The following is a 22,862-nucleotide window of genomic DNA, read 5'->3' on the forward strand; positions in this document are numbered from 1 at the left end:
CATTCCGGGCCTCAAGACATAACCCACAAAATGCAAAGTATGGCATTTATAATAGACTGAATATAGAAAACATTTTCTTCCACAGCATTAATAACGCTTTTCATCGGAATGGCTAAATCGTCATCAAACATTACAGTATTTCGTTTCAAATTGGGTTCACTTATTCCAATTTGTGCTTAAAATGTTTCACTAAGAACATACCAATTTTGAATACCAATACCAATCGAATCAATCAGTTACAATTATCAAAACAAAGTGGTGAAGTACTGAACAAAACAAAAAATGTCAAAGAACACACAATTATTGATGTCAGCTTGTTGAATGTTACCTGCGGGTTAAAGTTGACAGAAAGGAGACCTGTAGACCTATGTCTCTTGATGAGGGGCTGGTCCAGGTTGAATTGACAGACCTGGTCCAGACCACTGCACCAATTGGAGTAGACCTTTTCCTCATGCTGGTCCAGGAGGCTCAGCATTTCCATGTATTTCTGGTGGAGAAGCTTCATTTGTGTCCCTTCCACGGCCCTGGTGGGGAAAAGGACCCGCCATTCAAAGTGCATGTATAAACATAATCACAACCGCTGCACAAAAGATGTCATGGAAGAGACAATATCAGAAGCTAAGGAACAGTTTTCACAATCACATTCTTGTATTGGTAGGGCACTGGTTGCTGGTAGTGTAGCAACTTGTGTATATTTATTTTGCTGCTATAAACATGTGTAGTAACAAGAAATGCATAATGGACTAAAATGGCATATAAAGGAGTCAATACATTTTTCAGAGAACCTGTTTTACAGGATCATTCAAGGGCACAACATTGTGCAAATAGTGAATAATAATGTTTGTTTTAGCATTACAGTGTGCTAGATGAAATGAGTTCTTTGTTATTGATTAACTGATTGGCTGAAAAAACTGTGATAACATTCATCAGAAATTGTATCTTTTCAGTTCATCTTGGATTTTACTGTATTAATGTCTGTGACTGAGATTTATTGAGGATGATAATAATATTTGAATGAACAATAAATATGTTATTTAGCTGACGCTTTTATCCAAAGTGACTTACAGTTGATTAGACTAGGTAGGGGACAATCCCCCGGGAGAAAAGTGGGGTTAAGGGCCTTGCTCAAGGGCCCACCAGCTGTGCGGATCTTATCGTGGCTACACCGGGGCTTGAACCACCAACCTGGGTCCCAGTCACGTACCTTAGCCACTAAGTTACTGGCAGCCCCAAAGATCACAATGGCTGATGTTTATCCACATTGTTTCTGCATAGTTACGCACAAACTGCACAGTTACTTCATTCGCTGTACTTGAGTCAAAAAAGGGCACAATAACAATTTGCTTAAGAAGTACAAAGCACACAGACACAACTGTGCACAGGCAGGAACACTCACGCATCCTCTACAAAGCTAAGGTTTGTCCATGGGGTTTGGATTCTCTCCTTCAGCATTCTTGCCCACTTTAAGGAACCTGACACCAGAGGCATGTTTTTGCTCAACACTCCCACACTGCCCTCCACCTACACAAAAGGAAATATTAAAGTGAACGGTATTTTACCAAGTGGCATCACACGCACCTTTCAGCTTCTGAAGAAAATGCTTCAGAATCATTACCAGAGCATAAACAGAACACAGACAGTAAGCTATTGCTGAACAAAATGCATTACTCTATGTAGTATGGTTCTCTTGGGGCACACAGACATGAGCTTTGCACTGAGTGATATATGGATTGTTTATATCGATTTTTTGGGAAACTCAGGGTATGTGTTGGTGGAGATAACAAATATTTGTAGGCTCTCCATGAATGGCCCGTTGACTCTGAATGTTCTAATTACTTCCAGCCAAATTCATGTCCCAGGGACAGTATAAAATTAAGAAATACTTATGGAAAAACCGTTGTTATATTGAGTAATGTGAATTCCAATAAAAATGTCTGAGTGGACAAACTTCACTCTCCAAAAGCCTAGCGAATGTGCATCGCCAACATAGGACATTTCCCAGGGATACCTGCTGTGTATGGGAGTCATACAGGTGTTTGCACCTCCCCAGCTCCTGGTCGAAAAGCTGCAGCAGGATGAGGAAATTGGGGCTGAAGATCTCCTTAATGACGGGTCTTTCCAGGAAACGCCCACACACAGCCAGCAGCTTTACCCAATCAGAAATAATACCATTTTACCATATTTTAAAACATTATATTACGGAATATTATGTGTACTACTTGCAACAGTGTAAAAGTAAAATAATATTTTAAACATGACAACAATATTAAATCCTTCAGTTGTATTCCTAAATCCAAAATCATGGTCCAAACCATAAAAACGAACCCATAACATTAATTTTGTATGTACGTATGGTTTTACATTTCATAACAAGTTACTTAAGATGCAAAGTTATTATATAAAAATTAGAATATAGCACAATTACAACAATTACGCTGATATAATTCTGCTCTCACCCGGAAAAAAAATAAAATAAAATTAGAAAAACAATTATAGAGGCCATTTCTTTATTCAGGTCTTACAAAGACGCTGTCTCTCATACCTTGAGGTCTTTGTAAGAGGAAAGCTGATGTCAGGATTGTGAACTGGGTCATGACCAGTAATGAACAGATCTCTGTCATGCTAGAGATTGGAAGGTGTGTGTGCATAAAAGCTTACTGTGACACTAAAGCATTAAAATATATGTTTGTTGTACACCAGACCCAGATCTGTACGCTTTCATATTCAACATCTCTTGGCATCATACTGACAATGCCTGCTCCATTCTTGTCCTTCCAATGTCTGCTCCATTTTAATGAATAGGATGAGAGCAAAAAACAATGTACAAGATTTACATGAAAAACAGTTCACAAAGTGAACAAAACTGCTCCTTTGACAAAACAAAAAATATAAATATGACTGAAACGGAATAGTTTTAGTTTAAAGACAGTATTATTGTAAAAATATGTATATGTGACCAGAGTGAAGTGAACTCAACAACACTGTATGAGAGGCAGGAATGCTACTTTGGTGAACGTTTAGAAGGGGTTCTTTGGACGGGTTCCTACAATTATACTCATACAAAGAAATATGGCATTATTACTATTAAATATACACTGCCATATCCTTGAGAATTATAATAATAAAAAGGCATATGTTCAAGGTTAGCCTTCAAGAGAGTGTGTCCGGGCAAAGCATGCTTGTGTGCTATAGACAAGATTGTGAGCAATAATCAAGAGGGGAGCGTTAGGTGACAACTCTTACAGCAACAAGCACAACAGAGACTGAAAGAAGCATACAGGGGAAGAGGGGTGAGAGTCTGAGATACAAAATAGTATTGTAATGCAGGAATAAAGGGGGCAAAACATAGAAAAATAGAGAAATAAGCAAATACTATTCAAATTATTATGCAAAAGGAAATTGTAACAATATGCATAAATTATAGCCTATTTTTAAATCAATAGTGTTACAGTGATGATATCTTCTTGCAGGAAGATTTCCCTTTTTTTTCCTCATAGGGATTTCTATTTATGCAGAAAATAAGGTCTGTGGTTAACATAAAGAGAGCAGCACATTTTGTTCTACAACATAAATTACATAATATCTCCAACCATGAATTTCAAAACCGTTATGCGCTTTAAAAAGCTAAGTTGCTAACAAGTTGCCACATTGAAACTACAATGGTTGTCATGTGGAGTAGTATGAATCTCAAGTGGGGCAGCCTGTAGCGTAGTGGTTAAGGAAAATGACTGGGACCCGCAAGATCGGTGGTTCTAAAGTAGCCACAATATGATCTGTACAGCTGTTCGGCCCTTGAGCAAGGCCCTTAACCCTGCTCTAAGGGAGGATTGTCTCCTGCTAATCAACTGTACGTTGCTCTGGATAAGAGCGTCTGCCAAATGCCAATAATGTCATGTAAAGTGGTGGCCGGCTGAATGTGGCTGTTTTTCTAGTTTCAATATAGCAACGTGGTAGAAATGTGCCTTTCTAAAGCAGATAACAGCCTTGTAATATACAGTTGAGATTAATGGGTGTAGCCTATGTTGTGTGACGGGAATTAATGGGTATTAATGGGGTATTAGATATTAACGGGTGTAACATCAACAAAATGTGAAACTTTCGAAGGCTTATGTTAACTACAGACCTTATTTTCTGCATTAAATGAAATCCCTATGGGACAAAGGGAACCTGTGGCTCAAAAATGCTAACTCACTTTTGTGTTTTAGGACTACAAACTGTAACACTCTATAAACGAGAGATATGTGAGCCAGGAAGGGGAATACACAATATAGGGTATTGCCAAAATCCTCATTCAGTCAAGAGAACTTCAAATTTCAAATGGAAAACTCAAAATGATCCTTTTAATTGGAGTAGTCATAACCAATCTGTCTTAATAGACTCATTGATAAATTCTAGCAATGTTCCTACCTTGAAAGCTGACTCCAAACTTGCACAGTCCTGAAAGGCCAGGTATATAACAGTGGCAAGACGCCGGTCAAAGTCCAAGACCTTTTCTTTGAAAAACTCATAGTCACACTCAAATTCCTTGGGGTGAAAAAAAAAACAAACAAGAGCACCGTCAACCATGAACAATAATTGCTTATATTGCAAATCTGGACATTCATAATGTAATATAGGCTAAATGAAACTTTTCTCAAACTGTTTGGCTGGATATCACCCTTTCTGAAGGCCATTTACCTGGTGTACCCACGGAAAAACATCAAATAGCTTCACCAAGATTTTAAATGCTCATCATTAAACTCTGTCTGTAATGATGTAAAAGCTCTGACCCCATCTCTACAGTACTCTGCCCCATCTGCACAATGCCCGACCCCTCCACACATACATATCCATAGTGCGTTAATCATGCGTGAATGGGATGACTCCCTGAGGTCTATCCTCGGCAGAAGTAATTAAATTAGGTCCTCCTTCTCCGTCTCTGTCACTGATGCGGTGAAGGGATTAATATCCACAGCTTTGAAGTCATTGCCAGCAGGAGTCTTCTCCCAGCGTGACACCACTCACACAATATTCTCTAAGCGCAAGTGGATTTATTTAGACTCATATTCTTCATAATGCTGATAGTCTGTCCATAACCCTGTGCATATGTCTCTATATATTATATCTACTCTGTGACCAATTCATACACTTTGGTTTTTTACCAGAAATAAAAAAGATTAAGAACCTTACCCTGAAAGGCTTACGCTGCTAATATTTCACATCGGGGCTGGGGTCAACTTTAATTCAATCAATTCAGTAAATGAAAGTAATAAATTTAAGAAGAATTTAAGAATAGCCGTGATGCTTTATGGAGAGTTTTTAATTCATTAATTTAATTTAAATTCATTTTCCAAATTAACTGAATCGAAACAGAAATGACCCCTACCCTGTTTATCATACAATCTACTTATGCAACTGGATGTTCGACAAAGCACAAAGCCAATCAAAGTACCTTATTCAACAGTATCACTGCAGGGCCCCAGCCTGAACAACCCAAGATGAGTGCCTTTACCACTACACCATGCTGCTGCCCAAGAGCATGGAAACACTTCCAGAGAAAGCAATCAGCAGGACGCAGCAGGTCTGCAGATGACTGAAACACCTGACTACAGGATACACATTTGGTCATCATGCACAGGACCGAGAGGAAATGGGCCTTGTTGCCAGATGCCTGGTTTTGACTGTTAGCATTAAACAGTGTGTTACCAGCAACAAACCTATTATCTCCCTGTTGGCAAGCTGGCTTCCACCACTGTGTGACCACAATTGCCCCTCTTATCTGTGTATGCAGGACCAGATACGTTATCTTAATGGTACTATACTAATGGGGTTTCTGATTTCTTGAGAATGAATCACTAAAAATCAAAATGGGCTCAAGACCACGGAATACCATGGAAAAGGTAAGAAGTGAACACAATAGCTACAACTGTTCTACTTCGGTGCAGTATGCTATGCATGTATAAAATCATTCAGGTTGGGAACATTCTCTAGTTTCAAGGAACTGCAACAGCATGAGGTCCGTAATGATGTTATAGCTGACATTCAAGAGTATGAGGGGGATGGGCATGGGTGCCCAAATCTGGTCTTTGAGGCAGTAGTACTGCCAGTTTTCTTTTCTATCTGATAGTTATCTGGTCAATTAATGCCACTGTTTTAATTAATGCCCAGAGATTTAACTCAGTACTGATGAGCGGAAACCAGCCACACTATACAAGGGCCATATTTGAGTATCACTTACATATAGTCTATGGCAGGGGTGCCCAATCCTATTCAAAAAGGGTTGCTGTGAGTGCAGGTTATTGTTTTAGCCAAGCATTAACATCAGAATCAGGTGTTATGGTGCTGGGCTAAACAGATACCAAGCTTAACGACCCTTTCTGGATAAGACTGAACACGTCTGGCCTGTCTTACACTAGAAACCCATGAGGCGCGGCAGTATAAGTGTCATTTAATTACAGGATATGTTATTCATGTAAACAAGCACAGGGCCGAAGTCTGCCTCAGGCCAGTGTTATCGGAATGAGACAATAACATCTTTACAAGTGACCACATTATGATTTAAGGCTTGTGAGTCATCAAATACTTAATACCCAAACAGAAGAATAATCTCTTTGCATCCCTTCTGTTTGAAGAGAAAGAAAGAAATGATGTGGACGCATGGGACCTCTGGCAGCAGTTCTTCTGTCCACTCTTCACATAAAAAGTGATTTCATGAGGTCTTCATAAAGCATTTTCTACATATTATCAGCTACTCTCTCATTACATCAGTGTCAGTGACTACTCTTTCGATACAGTATTAAAACATTTTTAGATTTTAAGTATAATTAGAGTAAAACACTGACTATTTCCATATGTGGCACAGACACAGATGAACTGCTCTTGTGTGTGAAATGCCCAGTTGCACAGAACGGTTTGCTGTTGGGTCTTCTGTATTCTGTAAAAAAACAATGTTATCTAGGCTGGAGATGCGGCTTCAGTATTACCTGTCTGCTGTAATCCAAGGGGTTGTATTCACTGCATTTGAACATGTTGCAAAGCTCCATGAATTCCTTGTACATAGAAGAGACCTGCTCGCTGTACACTTTCCCTTTGGTCCCCCCGAATTCAAGTTTCTCCAACCGCTGGAACTCATGCATGATGGTCAGCAGATCCTGGAGCCCGCATTCCCAACAAGCACACACACACACAAAGCCATATGGATGCGCATGAATACACACAAATGCACATCCATGCACACACACACAAATCTGTACATAATCAGGCATATCCATGTAGACAAGGCGAAATGAGTTCACAACAAAGTTACACTAAAGTTACTTGAAGTATATCTTGCAAGTCCAGGTTTTTAACAGGGGCAATTGCAATCCCCCACACCCATGCAAAATAACCCCTCAAGGTAGAATTAACATGAAGGAAACAGAGTCGTTGGTATGTGAGATAATTAGTCGATTGAGCGGTCATTACAGGTGAGGGCTCACCTCCAGCTGCAGGAGTCGAGTCAGGAAGTGGTCATAGCGTGCAAACACCAGGGAGGAGGGGAAGTCCCAGGCCACATGCCCCTCTCCTGAGGTCACATAGCTGGGCAGCTTCTCTCTGTACATCCAGAAGGTCTCCTTAACACAGTGGAAAAGCGCCACTGCAGCCTGCACCTGCTCGAGGGCCTCTTCAGTCTCTGACTTCAGCAGCTGCTCAGGGCGCAGGAACACAGTGGCCTGCATGGGAGGGTGGGGGCAATAAGAAGATGTGGAGAATGTGGAGAATGCGGAGTATGAAAATCGCTGACATTTTTGCATTTTAACAACCATGTATCTTGTGAGGAGTTTGTGTGTGTTTGAGGGGGGACATAGCTTGGAGAAACTACAGACTGAAAACTGGTAGTGAGATGTTGCAGCTACCATGCCCAAGGACTGCACAGCTCATGCTAGTAGACCACCGGCATTCAATCGACTTGAGTCATTAGCGAGCATCGAGGTGGACAAAGTCCAATGCGGTTAGATTACATTGAAGTGACCCTGTTTTGCATCACTTTAGCTCCATGCTCTCTCCCTGGGGAGATACCTGCTGGATGAAATGGTTGCCGAGTTCCTGCAGCAGAACCACGATGCGCGCAGGAGAGCGATAGGAGTCGCAGTGCGTCCACACGAGGCAGAGCAGGTGGAAGAGAGGGGCAATGAGAGGCTGCAGACCCCGGAACTCCTCCTCCTCCAGCTGGGACAGCAGTCTACCCAGTGGCCTCAGGTAAAGTTCCACATCCTGGGCCTCCTGCAAGGCTGAGATACACAATCATAAACTTAGCCAGGCAAATGCTTCAAAAACTAGGTGTGGATTAAAGCACTGAAAAATCCCTTGTGATTTTAGCTACGAATGTGAACATGGAATAAAGCTATGCACAGCACAGCTACATAAAGGACCAGCAGCTGTATGAGTTTGCATAACGCAATATTAATATAATAATGAGGAAAAAAACCCCACAAATTACTCTTTTTACAATCTCCAAATCTCTAAATTTTACCCAATGGCTTTTACAATTTCAGGGTCAAAGCTCTTTATTACATGATTATATCAATACATTAATGATGACAATATATGAAATCCTTGCAAACCTAATATCTGAAACTGACACCCATATGAAGTTGCAGTCTGACTAAGAGATATTTTTATGCTTCTCTTACCATCAGACACATCCTGTATTGTTGTTTTGAAAGTGGGGTAATAGCTGCTCTCAGTCATTTCCAAGATTTTCCTCATCTTCTGGATAACAGGGCTTTGAAGCTGAAACGAAAAGGGTGTTCGTTAACTATTCATTTTGTGAATTATGGGAAAAGTGTCCAGCCTGAAATCATCAGCATTGTTATCTCTGGTCAATGACTGGTAAGACTTCACTCTTTTTCACATAGCATTATGAGTGTTTAAATGTCTGAATTTAGCGAAAGGAACACACACACACACACACACACACACACACAAAGCATTGTTTACATCTTTCAACAGTTTGTACCTCAATGTATATATATACCTGCTCATAAATGTTTTGCATGTTCTCCTTCCGGGACTTCCAGAAGTCCAGCTCAGCGCTAGGCCCTGGGTTCGAACCCTGCAGGAGAAGCCTGGCTGAATCCTCTCTCAGAACCTCTCTGATCTGATGGGTCCAGCTGATGACCATGGTCTCAATAGCATGAACCATTGTCCGGTCATAGCAGTCTTGCCTATGGTTGTGATAGAAACCTGTATTTAATCACTCAAGTCCCTGTTTTATTTTCAAACATTTGCTCAGTAGTTGGATTAAATAGAGACCAACCAACTCACATTTCTAATGCAAAAAACACTGGCACATGGCTATCAGTCCACTACAGGCAAGATTCTGGCATTACTAGGCAAGTTTTTCTTACATATTTATGTTGGTCTGTGGGTTGCCTTCAATCCTGGATGTTACAGCGGGAATAGGAAGAACAGTTTTCCCAGAAAACCGTCCCCTCACAACCAGCACCTTGTTCTGCAAATTATCTGTGTGCCAACTGACATCTTGAGATATCAAATGAGGCCAAGTCCTGTGATTACTTGTGTTTGACAGAACTGGCACAAAGACCTTGACAAAACAAACACATAATTGTCCATCAGTCATCTATGAATAAAACTTCAGTAGCCTTTTGTCAGCAGCTTTACCACAGATATTGGACAAATATCTCCATTGCTTATCTCAGAATATAATATGCTATATTAATAATATTGTACATTAATATTAATTCAATATGAAATAATGCAATAAATACTTGTGCGTTATTGTAGACATAGTAAACATGTTGATGGATGTTCTGAATTTGTACATTGAATTACATTTTGCAACGTGCGAAGTTTGACCTTTCGTGCTTTGAATTAAGTTAGGCCTACCTGCTCCACGGTATTTGATAAATGTTCCAATAACGCCGGTGTCAATATTCCAAAGAGTAAATATTTCTTATAATTTTCCGCGGGAATGACGGTAGATTGGTTCTTGAGGATATATATTCCTCTGTTCTTAAAATCACGTGGCACCTAAACGTAGAAATATACAAAACGCACACACAACAGCTATCACGCACATTTCTGTCACCAGTAAAGCGCCTCATCCATGTTAATGTTCACGGGAACATTTCTTTGACACGTAGTCTACCTTGGTTTACCGCATTAGCTAGATCTAAACAAACTTCTAATATAATTACCGCACTGGTACAAAATGCGAGTCTTCAAGTAAGCTACAATTTCTGATTTAATTACAAAATGGTCGTGGACGTGTATTGTTAACATTTGTTTTTGTCACTACTTACTTTTTCGGAAGCAGTTAAAACCCCCGCTGATGTCACACTAAAGACCAACATCTTGACATCCTTTTCAAAAAAGTCCGTTAGAACTTTCTGGTTGTCCTCCACGGATACATATTTATCCCATCTTTCAGGTTTAAGTTTTAATATTAGGCAAAGCTTATTTCCAATAAACTGGACTCGTTCATCTTCTGCAAAACAGAAAGCGTCATCCTCTTCGTCAGACATGTTTTTTGATAATTCAGTAAATCAAATTCTTGGCTGCTCAGTGGAAATACCAACTCTTAGCATATTGCTATTTTTTTGTCCGTCTCAAATAAACATTGCACTTGAAAATAAGTATATTAGCTCAAATAATCGCTCTATTCTAAAACAGTTCTTGTATCAGACTTGAAGCAGTAAAGCTCTGCACGAGTTCTCTTAATGGCAAAGATCCTGAGTGGGTTTGGGGGCGGAGTAGCGTGTTGTTTCCTTGGTGACGAGTGTAACTATTCGGCTTTATCTCATCATGCCCAGAGAAGTGCGCACCCTGTAGTCACCTAAATGGTTCCCAGAAAATGCTTTTTTTACAGTTTTGACAGATAATTTCCATCACATGGCAGATCAGACAGATTGAAAAGAAACGTCCAGTTATCTGGCCTCGCCATTAATATATTCCACACGCTATTTTAGAGCGCGCAAGATATCCATAAGTGATTAGTCATCAGTCCCAAATGTAATTGTATTAAGGTGACGTGTTCGAATTCCAGGCGTGATATGGCTGTATATTTTTTAAAACTGTACACACGCTACCCATAATGTATCAGGCACACGAATAATTCAGTTGCAACAAACAAACCAACAAAACAGGCAAATACAAGAGAATTACATATTTATTCACCTTGTCACTTTGTTATGCAGACAACCTTTTTATTTATTTTTTTATTCACAAAACACATTTGTACAAATTTATTGGTTTAAAAATGTCAATAGACTGCAGCCTTTGAGGCATGGCTGGCAAAAATACATTATTAAACATCATGGCGACACAAATAAATGTTTTATAAAAAAGATTTACAAATGAGATGCCACTAGAAAATATTAAACAAAATCATTTGTCACACAAAATGTTACCCAAAATCTTTTAAATTGTTTGGTATCAATTATTCTTACTTTAAACATCATCAACATTGGTACTGGAAAAAATTTGACAAATTGAGATGCTATGATTACACATATAAAAAGATCACAATGTGTAAAATATGGAAAAATCATTACGATAAGCAGAAAGAAAACATGCTGCACATGATCTCCTGAATTCATAGCTTACTATACACTATAGCTTCTTCAATTTGCAAAGGGAATCCTTAAAATAAGAAATAAATAAATGAGCTATACAGGTATTTACTGCTGCTAGAATATAAACAAAACTCAAAAAGATACCCAACACCTAGAACAACACTAGGACAATATTTCATAACATCAAAATTACTAAATGAACTGCTCTACAACAAAGCAAGACAAGTGGCATTGGTATTGCAACAGGAAAATGGAATGGAAGGAAAAAGAAATGTTTTAAAAAGTTTACTCCAATGTACAGTACATTATTCTCCTGTGTCCTTGGGCATCATAGGATGTGGTTTAGCTGCAGTTTCTTTAAGAATTGGGCACTATACAACATCTCATAGAAGACACAGTAGCGGACTTGGAAAGCTACTTCACAACAATTAGCTATAGGAAGGCCCCTTCTGCAAGTTAGGGAGCCATGATTGAACCTGTTTCTGCAGTATATATTAAGGCATTGTAGTATACACCGAGTCATGGAGTAGCTCAACATGAATGTAAATAAAATGTACACATGTGTGTATGCATGTATTCATATTTTCATATGTATCTATAGACATAAACATATATATATATTAATTAGCTCCTTAAGACAAAGAGTTATTTAATAATGTAAACATGATTCCAAGAAGATTGTCTTAATAGTATCACTTTCTCCAAATGTATCAAGTAGTAGAAAGCTATTTTTTTTAAACGACTCATAGAAACATTAGTGATTCTGGAAATGTAAGTATTGTTAGTAAATCTAATTAAATATGTGCTTCTTGTTGTTTTAAACATGAACAATTCCTTAAATAAATAGGAAGAAATTAATTCATCTCTCAGTAAAAAGAGATTCAATGAAATATATTTTGCATTCTTTTAGAGCTGCATACTCTACTAATTTATGTGAAGGACAAAAGCATAAATTCAATTGAACCACAATGAGCTTTCTCCCCAACTCTTCCCAACAATATTGGGCATACGTTTTCATACTTGCACTAATTTTAATTCATTTCACAGACCACTCTGTTTAAGTAATGAAAAAGGTAACAACTGTTCAATGTTACTTCTTGAGGTTAATGACAAAGTGCACTGTGGTTAAACTGAAAATAGGCCTGAGTCTTTAGATAAATGTTCATTCTTTTAGATGAGAGGACAATCACAGATTTAATTAGTATTGGGTATCAATACTTATCGCACTAAAGTCCATGGCTTGGACTGAATAGTAGAATCTTGCTCATCAGTGTACCTCTGTGCGTTCACTCTTTGTACTTATATATAACTTTAATCTGTCCTTCAGGTATAAAGAACAGTTTCAACAGCCTTTCTATACCTGAACCATTCAACGTGAACTATGGCCAGATTCACTGCACTATTTGTCCCTTAGACATTAAAACTGAAATATTTTTTTAACTCAAGTCAAAAGTAGAAATACATTCTGTGCATAGAAATAGATTTACTGTTACTCCATAATTTTTGTTTCTAGTGGCATTATTCTTTATCCTTAAACCTTCTCTTTGTGCTTATTTGACCAAGAATAAACCTCTTTTTGTGATTAAATAAATAGCTCTTTTTCAAGCACAGTAAATGTCATAACCCTTGACTCTTAATACATAATAACAATTCTGATGTGCAGGTATTTCTGTTTGTTCAGTCCAGTTTGTATCTAAAAAAAAGGTATGGAACCATAATGTGCAAATGTCAATTGATGCCCTGGGGCGGGCAGGGGGTGGTATTTTAGAACTCCTCCTCCATGTTAGTGGAAGTGGCAGGTGTGGCTGGGTTGGAATCTTGGGAGAGAGACGCCACAGTAACAATCCGGGGTGACCCGAGCACCTCGTTTACAGTGGCCTCCATGTCCTCAGTGGTCACTATAGCCAGGGCCGCACCGCCTTTTTTGTTCTGGTGTGTCTTAATGTGCTTGGAGAGATGGTCACTCCTCATAAACCTCTTTGAGCATTCTGGACATTCAAACCTCTTCTCACCTGTAAGGAGAAAAGAGCCACAGTGTTTCCATTGAAACGGCAAACATCATCTCTGTGCAACACTGAATAATTCTGGATGCTGTGTGCTTGAATCTCACAGGTGGTACAGTCCCCTGTTCAGCTCAAAGATATGAAACATACGCATACAGCCATGAGGCTTTCACATTTATTTACCTTCCATCATTCTGGGATGTCACATACAGTGCCCTCCATAATGTTTGGGATAAAGACCCATCAGTTATTTATTTGCCTCTGTACTCCACAATTTGACATTTGTTATTAAAAAACCCACATGTGCCCATTGTCTGATTTTAAAGGAATAACATGGTGGTTGGTCACACTTTCTAGTTTTTTTACATGCAATTTTAACAAGAGGGCATTGAGGAAACCACTCCCCTCATCCCTCCCCTATAACTGGTGACCCATAGTTTGCACTGCTGGCCTACAGGCAAGAGAATGCAAATATTTTACTCATGTTAGGTTCACTTAAATTACACCGCTTTTTAAGGACTACTAGACTATTTCTAGTCATATTAATTTAGCAAGCTAGCTCGTTTTCTTTCATAAGGTGATGCGGCCTGTAGCGTAGTGGTAAGGTAAATGACTGGAACACCAAGGTCAGTGGTTCTAATCCCGGTGTAGCCACAATAAGATCCGCACAGCCGTTGGGCCCTTGAGCAAGGCCCTTAACCCTGCATTTCTCCAGGGGAGGATTGTCGGATTGTCTCCTGCTTAGTCTAATCAACTGTACGTCGCTGGATAAGAGCGTCTGCCAAATGCCAATAACGTAATGTGATGTTATCGATAACGTTAATAGCTAGTTTACTTTCATTAGGACATTATAGTTGTTCTGTTATCTTAACTTGGCTAGCTAGCTAGCAAAAAATATTATTGGATGAGTCAGCGTCCTTGCTTTAGCTATCGATAGTTGATATACTGAGTTAGCTTGTCTCCCAAGATGAGCGTGTATCAACAATGTGTGGAAAGTGGGGGCATGATCTGTCAATCATAGCTAATTGACCGTTCTCATAAAATGCATTCAAAACTGAAAATAAGATATCCAGACTCTGGTCATGTTGATAGGTCACAGACATCAGGAAGTCAGGGCATCCAAAGGATGTACAACAAAATACTAAACATGACTACTGCTATTTACATAACATTGCAGTGTCCACATCATTATGGTGCCCTGAAATGGGGGGGGGACTATGTATAAAACATTTCTACATGGTGAAACCAAAATGTATAAAAATGCCATTTATTACAATTTGACAATGTGAAATTTAACCACATGACTTTTTACAGTCCATGTCTTTGTCACCTGTATGTGTCCGGCGATGTCGTTGCAGCTCATCGCTCCTGGTGAACCTCTTGCCACAGAAGATCCAGTTGCAAACAAAGGGGCGTTCACCCGTATGCCAGCGCAGGTGTGCCCGCAGGTGTGATGTCTTCCCATAAACCTTCCCACAGCCCTCAATATGACAGATGTGCTGTTTCTTTTTCCCTGGCTCGCTGTTGTTCCTGGTGGAAAACACCTCATAAGTACAAGCAGAAAACATACGTGCATACACCAATGCCAGAAGCTCCCAACAGCTGTTAACCACTTCAAACGTGAATAGGAAAAGGAGATATAGATTTTGGACTGACTGTTAAATGTGCTGTCATGTTAATATTTTTCTAGAGAAAACATATGTGAAACAAAACAACAAACTTGCATAGCATTGCATTCATATGGCCTTAAGCATGTCTCCTGCCAGACAATCACAACAAGCCCAGATAAAGGCCCAGCCACCAAGGCTCATTAAGGTGCACCAAGCTCACTGGGAGTCCACTTGGATTTTCGAACGAAATTGGTCAACACTGAAAAAAGCTTACGGTTTTGTTGCAGGTTATGGGACAATGTTCTAATGTCTGACAAAAACACTAGTGGCACCAAAGAGCTTAGAACATATCACCTTTTGTATCAGACCACCAAATGTTTAGGTGAGCAAAAGTATAGGAACATGTGACTAACGAGGGTGTCTTGTTGCCCAGATGTGTCCTGTTAGATTGATTAGTTAAACAATAAATAGTTCTCAATCGCTACTCTTGGTTTTAGCCTTGGGTTTTGCCTGTGCAGACTGCATTTGCATTCAAAATGGCAATTACAAATCAAACTTTACCGCGTCTAGTGGACGGTCCGCAGCGATACCAGCACACCTGGTTAAAATTATCCACTTAATAACTAGGACAACTTTCACGAGTCTAATATACGCTAGCGTCGCTCTGACACGTCTATTTAAATCGCCTACAATTGCTCACAAGCAATATCAAATTAAAGCTAATCTACTGACAAATTCCACAGCTATTTGAAACAAACGTTCAATCACTTGACAGGTATGCAACCAGTATAAGTGATTAACACAGCAATACAAACAAGCTAGCTCAAGCCCTAACCTCTGCTGTTCAAAATGGCAATTACAAATCAAACTTTACCGCGTCTAGTGGACGGTCCGCAGCGATACCAGCACACCTGGTTAAAATTATGCACTTAATGTCACAAACAATCTCCACTGGTCAGGATTTAAGGTGCCAACTTACAGAGAACTAATTGGGAGGAACTTCATCACGCAGAAAGACAATGACCCAAAACACATTGCCAACACAACAAAAGACTTAATTAGGTAGAAAAGGTGGAAGGTTTTAGACTGCCCAAGTCAATCACCAGACCTTAACCCAATTGAGCATGCATTTCACCTCCTGAAGAGGAGATTTAAGGGAAAAACCTCCTGAAACAAAAAAACAACTGAAATAGGCTGCTGTAAAAGCCTGGAAAAGCATCACAAAAGAAGAATGCGACAGTTGGTTATTTGAATGGGTCACAGGCTTGATGTAGTAATTGCAAGCAAGGGATATGCTACCAAATATGAAGTGTAATTTACTTTCATTCAATTCTGTTGCAATACTTTTGCTCACCTACAAATTGGGTGGTCTGATACCAAAGGTGCTATGTTATCAGTAGTTTAACACATCTAGGTGTAAATACCAGGAAATAAAATATGAAATTCTCAACTCTTGTCTTGTGTTAATCTTTTTATCTCAGAACCAAATGTATTCAGTGTATTGCAAAAAAAAAAGCAATTGGCTTTGCCGTTCCAATACTTTTGGAGGGGACTGTACATATATATTAATATTACATAATACTAACTCATCTGCATGAGAAAAAAAATAACTGGTTCTCTGCTGTTTCAGTCATGAACTGATGCCCCTGAATATACAGTACAAGTCATTTGGTGGCAAAATGCTTGTCTGTCCTCAAATAACTATGAGCTGCCAGCTTTACATTTCTGACCATGAGCTAAAAATCTCACGGTGATATTAAAGTAAGCCAGTGCAATACTGGCTACCTTATTTTTCACAGGTAACCTTGTTGCTGGGCAACCACTTCTAAAATGAAACTATAATCAATACAGGCATTTCCATGTTTTCATAAGGCTTTGTGCACTAATTTAAAAGTCCTTTAAACTGCAGTACTCTGAAGCAACAGACCCTCTGTATTTACTTTAGACTGCTTAATCAAACAGTTACTCTCAACAATATTCACTGAACAGTAGATCTATTTTATTGGGCTCTTTTATCCTTACTTTACACCAATTTGGATATGGTCAGTTTGTGTGTGTATGTGCACATTATTGCAACCCCCTCAATGCCAATTGAGGACACATCATGCAAGAATGCATGCTCCTCTAAAACATGCAATGCCAAGTCACTGATCCACCAGCTAAACAGACACTAAGTCAGACGACACTTCAGTACAATGTGAACAGGCAGCCTGTAGGTGCCAAAACATAGTTTCAGGGGGTTGCTGATTACCATATTTAGCCATTAGACCCATCTCTTCCAGATAGGGCCACCCTATGTAGCCACTGGTATGGGCCAGATTCAGTACCAGACCACAGAATTCATCCACCCTATAATAGTGCCTTAACATGTTGAATGGGGCACCATTTATTTTATTTAATCATAACTACTGCCAACTCCCGTCACCCTTACACATATAACACATGTCTAAAATGGTAGATAGAGGAAATATTTTGCATGATTGTGTCTCACACAACACAATCTACATTGGTACATGCGGTTCTTCATGCTATCTGATAATGTGACTCCTCAGTGTTAGAGGTGGGTGCACTTGCCTCCCCTCTCCATCGCGGCAGTTTGGGCACGAGCAGGCCACCCTGCGGAGCCTCTTGCTGGGCTGTCCTTCCTGATCCGAGATGGTTTGGTTCTGCTGTATCTGGACCTGGGTGATCTGGTCCGGACTCACGGCACTCAAGGCTGCGTTTGCAATGCTGCCCATGGCAACGGTCACTGGTGTGGGCTGCATCTTAACTGCATCCTGGCTCTGCTGCTGGCCTGGGGTGAGAGGGGCCATTGACATGGGAAATAAACTTGATGAAAGTATCCGCAAATTAAGGTTTATGATACATGGGACTCTGTCTCAATGATTACTTTCGTTGTGAAATTAACTTTATTATATTTTTGTGCAGTGCCTCAGTTATTGGCTAAATATGCATAATCTGCCACCGTATTTACATCTACACATTTACATTGAGTGAAGGCAACATAAATATAATTCTGCTTTCGGGACTGCAGTAACAAGATTCAAGAGCTATCGGGAGTTTCTGTAGTTGTCTGTAGTTGAATAGGGGAAATCGGACAGGTAAAGAGTTAGATTTATTCTCTACCTCCATTCACTGCAGAAAATAGTGCTTCACAACACAGAATGTGTGACAGTCTACTTACCTCATTCAGAAGAGCATAGTATTCAAAGTACCAAAAGGACTGTGGATATTATCTTTGATGAGATATTTTAAGTGGTTATTTACATGTTTAGAATAAATATTTTTTGTAATATTATTGTGAAGGCTGTCACACAAAGCCAACTTTATGCCAGAAAACCTGTGATTCTGTCATCACAATGTAAGCAGCTCACCTCATGCTTTCTAAATATAACAGAAATCAGACCATTTACATGTTTGAAATCTACATTAAAAGGTAGGTAACAGAAAGATTCACTACACAACTGTGTATGCGATAAAAAAACATATTCCTTACATTTATTCTGAATCTGTACTTTTCAAAGGACCTAATCAATAGAATAATTGAAGCAATCAATGATGATAATGAATCTATATGAGATGCATGTAGTTTAAGCTTAACTAGAGTGCAAGACAACTAGGCTAATAGTTGACATTGATATTTTAAGCCGAATAATTCCCCGGTAAGCATACTTTCCAATTAAACAAGCCACATTCAGTCAGATTTATGGCAATTATATGCAGAGCAGTACAGACAATGTACAACTAAAAACTGACATTTTACTGCTACACAAGCAAAGTCCCTATATAATACTAAAGGCCTATCTCTCTCCTTCCTTACACACATGCAGCACTTTACTGCATATACACCCCCCAAGCATATTATCAAACCTTGAATTAAAAAGGAAAAACATTATAAAATGTCACGGAGTTCATATGAGGTCAATGAATAACTCACCATGTACCCCCGTGATAGTCACAGGGACTCCCTGAACTTGAACCCCTGCAGCACCGAGGTTCGCTATGTTGACAGTCTGAATGTTTGGCATCGAGGTGAGCTGTGCAGCGTTGAGCGTGATGGGTGTCCCGCCCAGCGTAATAGGGGCGATTTGGGCGAAGGTACCGCCGCTGGCGTTTGAGGTTACAGGAGTCAAGGTGAGCTGCTGCGGCACTCCAGCATTTTGAACCTGCACGTTCGGAAGGCCTTGAAAGTTTTGCACTTGCACTGTCTGCCAGCTGATCTGCCCCGAAGGAGTAAGCGTGGGCGCGCGGATGAAAACTTGCGTCGGGCTTTGTACCGCCTGTAGCTGCACGTTCTGCAGGGGCTGTTGCTGTAGCGCCTGAACGGTCTGTCCTGGCTGGAGCTGTATTGCCTGCTGCGGAAGCCCCTGGAGGAGCTGCTGCTGGGCCGGGTGAATCTGGATCTGCTGCAGAACCGGCTGCCCCACGATCTGCACGTGCTGGATCTGACCCTGGTGCTCCTGCACAGACTGCACTCCGTTCGTCTGAACTTGGTTGGAACTTTGAGATTCGGAATCCGACGAAAGGACGCTCTGCGATTCACCCTCTGCTGCGCCGTCAGAAGTGGAGGGGGCGGTGCTGAACTGCCCGCCTTCATGCGAGGTCACTACCAGTGAATCGCTGACAGTGGTCGCGGCACAGGTGGAAGTGACCGGGGATTCCGCCACAGTGCTGCCAGCAGTGCAGATGGGCGTGGACACGAGCTGGTTGCCGTTGGAAACTCCGCCGTCAGTGGGCTGGACCAGCTGAACTGACCCTCCTCCCGCGGCCACGTTGTTGATCACAGGCAAAGCCAGCGTAACTCCGCCTATGTTAATGGGCAACGTGGTCACCACTTGAGTCTGAGCGCCCGAGATTGTCTGTAGCTGCACAGGGAAGGACATCCCCGGTCTAATTTGAAGAGGGATCGCCTGGTTCGCCACATTCTGGGTGACAATGTTTGCCGAACTAGCCCTGTTCGGGGTTGCGAGGATTGCCTGATTATTTCCGGCAGGAATAAGTTGAATCTGATCCGATTGTACGTTGAGAGCAGCTGGGTTTGGACTAATCTGAATTTGCTGGCCGTCCACAGTCTGAATTTGAGGTATAACCTGATACTGAATGCTGCCCGTCGCATTTGGCATGTTCTGCAGCTGAATGACTTGAAGCTGTTGTTGTCCGGCGGGCGCATTGCTTAAACCGAGGGCTTTAAGTTTCCTCGTCGAGGTGCTGTCATGTGTGTTGGTTGTGGTGCCGGTCGCAACTGTAACTCCAGTTTGTGCGGTATTGTCTTTAGATGAGTTGGGCGATGCAGAAACTATCTGCCATCCATTCCCGGCCAGCTGCGTCGTGACCAGCTCAAGCTGCTGCGGTTGGGTCTGTAGCTGCAGGAGCCCCTGGCTGTGGTCGAGGATGATCTGTTGTTGTCCGCCAGCCGGACTCTCGCCTGGAGTTCCACCTATTTTGCTACATGTGGCTGCGAGCAGGGCCAGGGGAGATGGCTGCGCATCCTATCCACAGACAAAACGGACAACCAATGTGGGCGGGTTTTACGGTATGAGAGTGGGTGTGAATAGCATTTCTCAGAGACGATATATATCTTTCGCTTCACATATTCCAATGGTGCTCTGTTTGGTAATTTGTGATAACATTTATGTCGTGCTTTATGGTCGGTGGAAAAGCTATATCAATGTTAACACCCACACAGACCGTACTCCTAAATGTAAACGATAGCGATAGTTAGCTTTGGATATAGCTTGTTTAATGTATGCAAAAATCATTAAAACAAAGGAGCTTTTTTTAATAGCACGCCAGTATGCACACTGTACAATTTCTATTGTTCGCAAAACGTGTTACAGAATTCCATCGTAAGCTTATTCTCGACAAATACTGTATCTACAGACTAACGACCACATGCACGATACAATCTTAAACCATGTCTTGATACCCCCATCATTTGTACCGGAGATGAAAGCAGGAAGTGCTCATAATTGTATCCACAGTGTAAGAACTGATAGCGAGTTCTAACAATGGTAACAATAATAACGGTGTTAGCTACCTGTGATCCAGAAGTTTTGCCTTTATTACCATAATCACCACCAGATGCTTTTCCTCCCTCTGTCGCCATCGCTTCCTTCTTTTGATCTGCAAAAAATGCAATGTTTTGTGTAAAATAACGGATGCATTATCTTCGTGTCACTGTAGGAGAATACAAATGTTAACTTAATATGGATAACTGCCTATCTAACAATAATTTCACACTAGCAAGCTGAATACATAACAAATAGCCCCATGTATATTAAGTACGCTAACACCCCCAATATGTTGCATCTTCCTGACACCACAAACACAAGCATGTCATTTTAATAATAATTGTAAAAAGTATTTCTGAGCGAGCTAAATAAAAATACTTCTTAAATTAGGGGAATGCAGAGAGGGAGGGGTGGAGACGGATGGGAGGAGGCTAACGTACCACTCATCTCGCATTAATAAAAACAGAGAGGAGTAGCTAGTTCACGAAAAAAGGCCGGACGATGTGGAATCAGAGGCAGTCTGAAGCTCACAGAAGGACGGCCTATTTTTCCGCGAATGGCTGCTGCTGGGCTGTGGCGTAGCTCCTCCGGCCGCTATAATCAGATTCCTCTCTCTGCCTAAGGTCCCTCCTGCCAGGAAGGGCGGTGCCAAATGCAGCTCACGAGCCAACCCCAAAATAATGTAGGGCAAAACGTATCCGACCGCGACACTTTCCACTCTGGAGACACTTCTTTTACGCTTCCGTTTTTTGTAATTAAACCAGTTTATATCGATCAAATATATATCCAACAGTAAGTTTCAATTACTGTATCCATGTGAAGACCCACCTACCCCATATGACTAGCTACACTCGAGCGGCAACACCCATTTGAAGCTTTAGGCTATGTATATGCATAACTGCCTTTTATTGTGGCTATTTTATGTCTATGTAGTAGCGAGTAATGTGCACAATTGTAGCGACTACATACGCCCAGATGTCATATATTTGATGTACCCACACAGCCAAAACAAAGCATTTTTCTACAATTTCAGATAGCAGACGTCCCTCCCCTATATTTAGATTGGTTACATGTGCGAACGTCTATATGGGAATTGTATTTGGTTAGGACTCTTTCGTTCAATGTGCCCTGATGACAAGGACTACTGTTCCCATGATGCAGCAAAAAATGTGGTACGTGATAATCAAGCTTGGTTGAGATGGAGCGTGAAGGGCGGAATTTCTAGTTTGTGGGGGTTGGGCAAAAGGAAATAAGAGGGCGGGGTGCCTTTTTCTTGTAAGTGTCACTTGAATGGTGACTGCTGAGTAGAAAATCTCTGCCGCTGAGTTGCGTTGTTGTCAGTTATCCCGAGACCGCTACTATTCGACCGAGTTACCTAGGGAGTTACCTACTCTTACAGAGCTCCTGGTTTTTACGGAGGTATTTCTTGCTGACATATTTTAGGCGACATTCTCGATTCTGTAATGTTAATATCTAATCAAAAAACTATTTTCCATGAAAAGTACAGCCCATCTAAAATAGGAATCCTTATGACAGTTCGCAAAGAATCATGGGATTCATTGGGCGGGGGTCAGGGCGTCCAGAGGCTATTCCTATCAAGCATTACTTCTGATTTCTTCCTCTTCTTCCTACTCTTCTTCCTCTTCCTTCTCCAATAATAATTCATTAGGAATTTCTGTATTT

At 40.7% G+C, this 22,862-nt stretch overlaps 2 protein-coding genes across 2 annotated transcripts in view; both read right to left on the reverse strand.

Moving 5' to 3' along the window:
- The window catches only part of si:dkey-233k19.3 (dynein axonemal heavy chain 11), a 74,906-nt gene extending 64,401 nt beyond the window's left edge, over positions 1 to 10,505 (reverse strand). The window contains exons 1-12 of the mRNA XM_061231278.1: positions 10,284 to 10,505; positions 9,868 to 10,011; positions 9,369 to 9,565; positions 8,996 to 9,185; positions 8,652 to 8,751; positions 8,038 to 8,249; positions 7,458 to 7,691; positions 6,963 to 7,130; positions 4,408 to 4,524; positions 1,987 to 2,146; positions 1,397 to 1,502; positions 329 to 524 (exon numbers count right to left, since the gene is read on the reverse strand). Coding sequence (XP_061087262.1) covers positions 329 to 524; positions 1,397 to 1,502; positions 1,987 to 2,146; positions 4,408 to 4,524; positions 6,963 to 7,130; positions 7,458 to 7,691; positions 8,038 to 8,249; positions 8,652 to 8,751; positions 8,996 to 9,185; positions 9,369 to 9,565; positions 9,868 to 10,011; positions 10,284 to 10,505 — 2,046 coding nt within the window. The remainder of the gene's footprint in view (positions 1 to 328; positions 525 to 1,396; positions 1,503 to 1,986; positions 2,147 to 4,407; positions 4,525 to 6,962; positions 7,131 to 7,457; positions 7,692 to 8,037; positions 8,250 to 8,651; positions 8,752 to 8,995; positions 9,186 to 9,368; positions 9,566 to 9,867; positions 10,012 to 10,283) is intronic.
- A 626-nt stretch (positions 10,506 to 11,131) lies between these two features.
- On the reverse strand, positions 11,132 to 21,715 carry sp4 (sp4 transcription factor). The gene is made up of 6 exons (XM_061260545.1): positions 21,620 to 21,715; positions 21,206 to 21,291; positions 19,106 to 20,657; positions 17,743 to 17,962; positions 14,889 to 15,088; positions 11,132 to 13,567 (listed from the first exon to the last, which is right to left on the reverse strand). The coding sequence occupies exons 1-6, from the start codon at positions 21,624 to 21,626 to the stop codon at positions 13,320 to 13,322; spliced, it is 2,313 nt and encodes a 770-aa protein (XP_061116529.1). The 5' UTR covers positions 21,627 to 21,715; the 3' UTR covers positions 11,132 to 13,319.
- Between the last annotated feature and the right edge of the window lie 1,147 nt (positions 21,716 to 22,862).

The sequence above is a fragment of the Conger conger genome, chromosome 1 (genome assembly GCF_963514075.1).
Source record: "Conger conger chromosome 1, fConCon1.1, whole genome shotgun sequence".
In the NCBI taxonomy this organism is placed as follows: domain Eukaryota; kingdom Metazoa; phylum Chordata; class Actinopteri; order Anguilliformes; family Congridae; genus Conger; species Conger conger.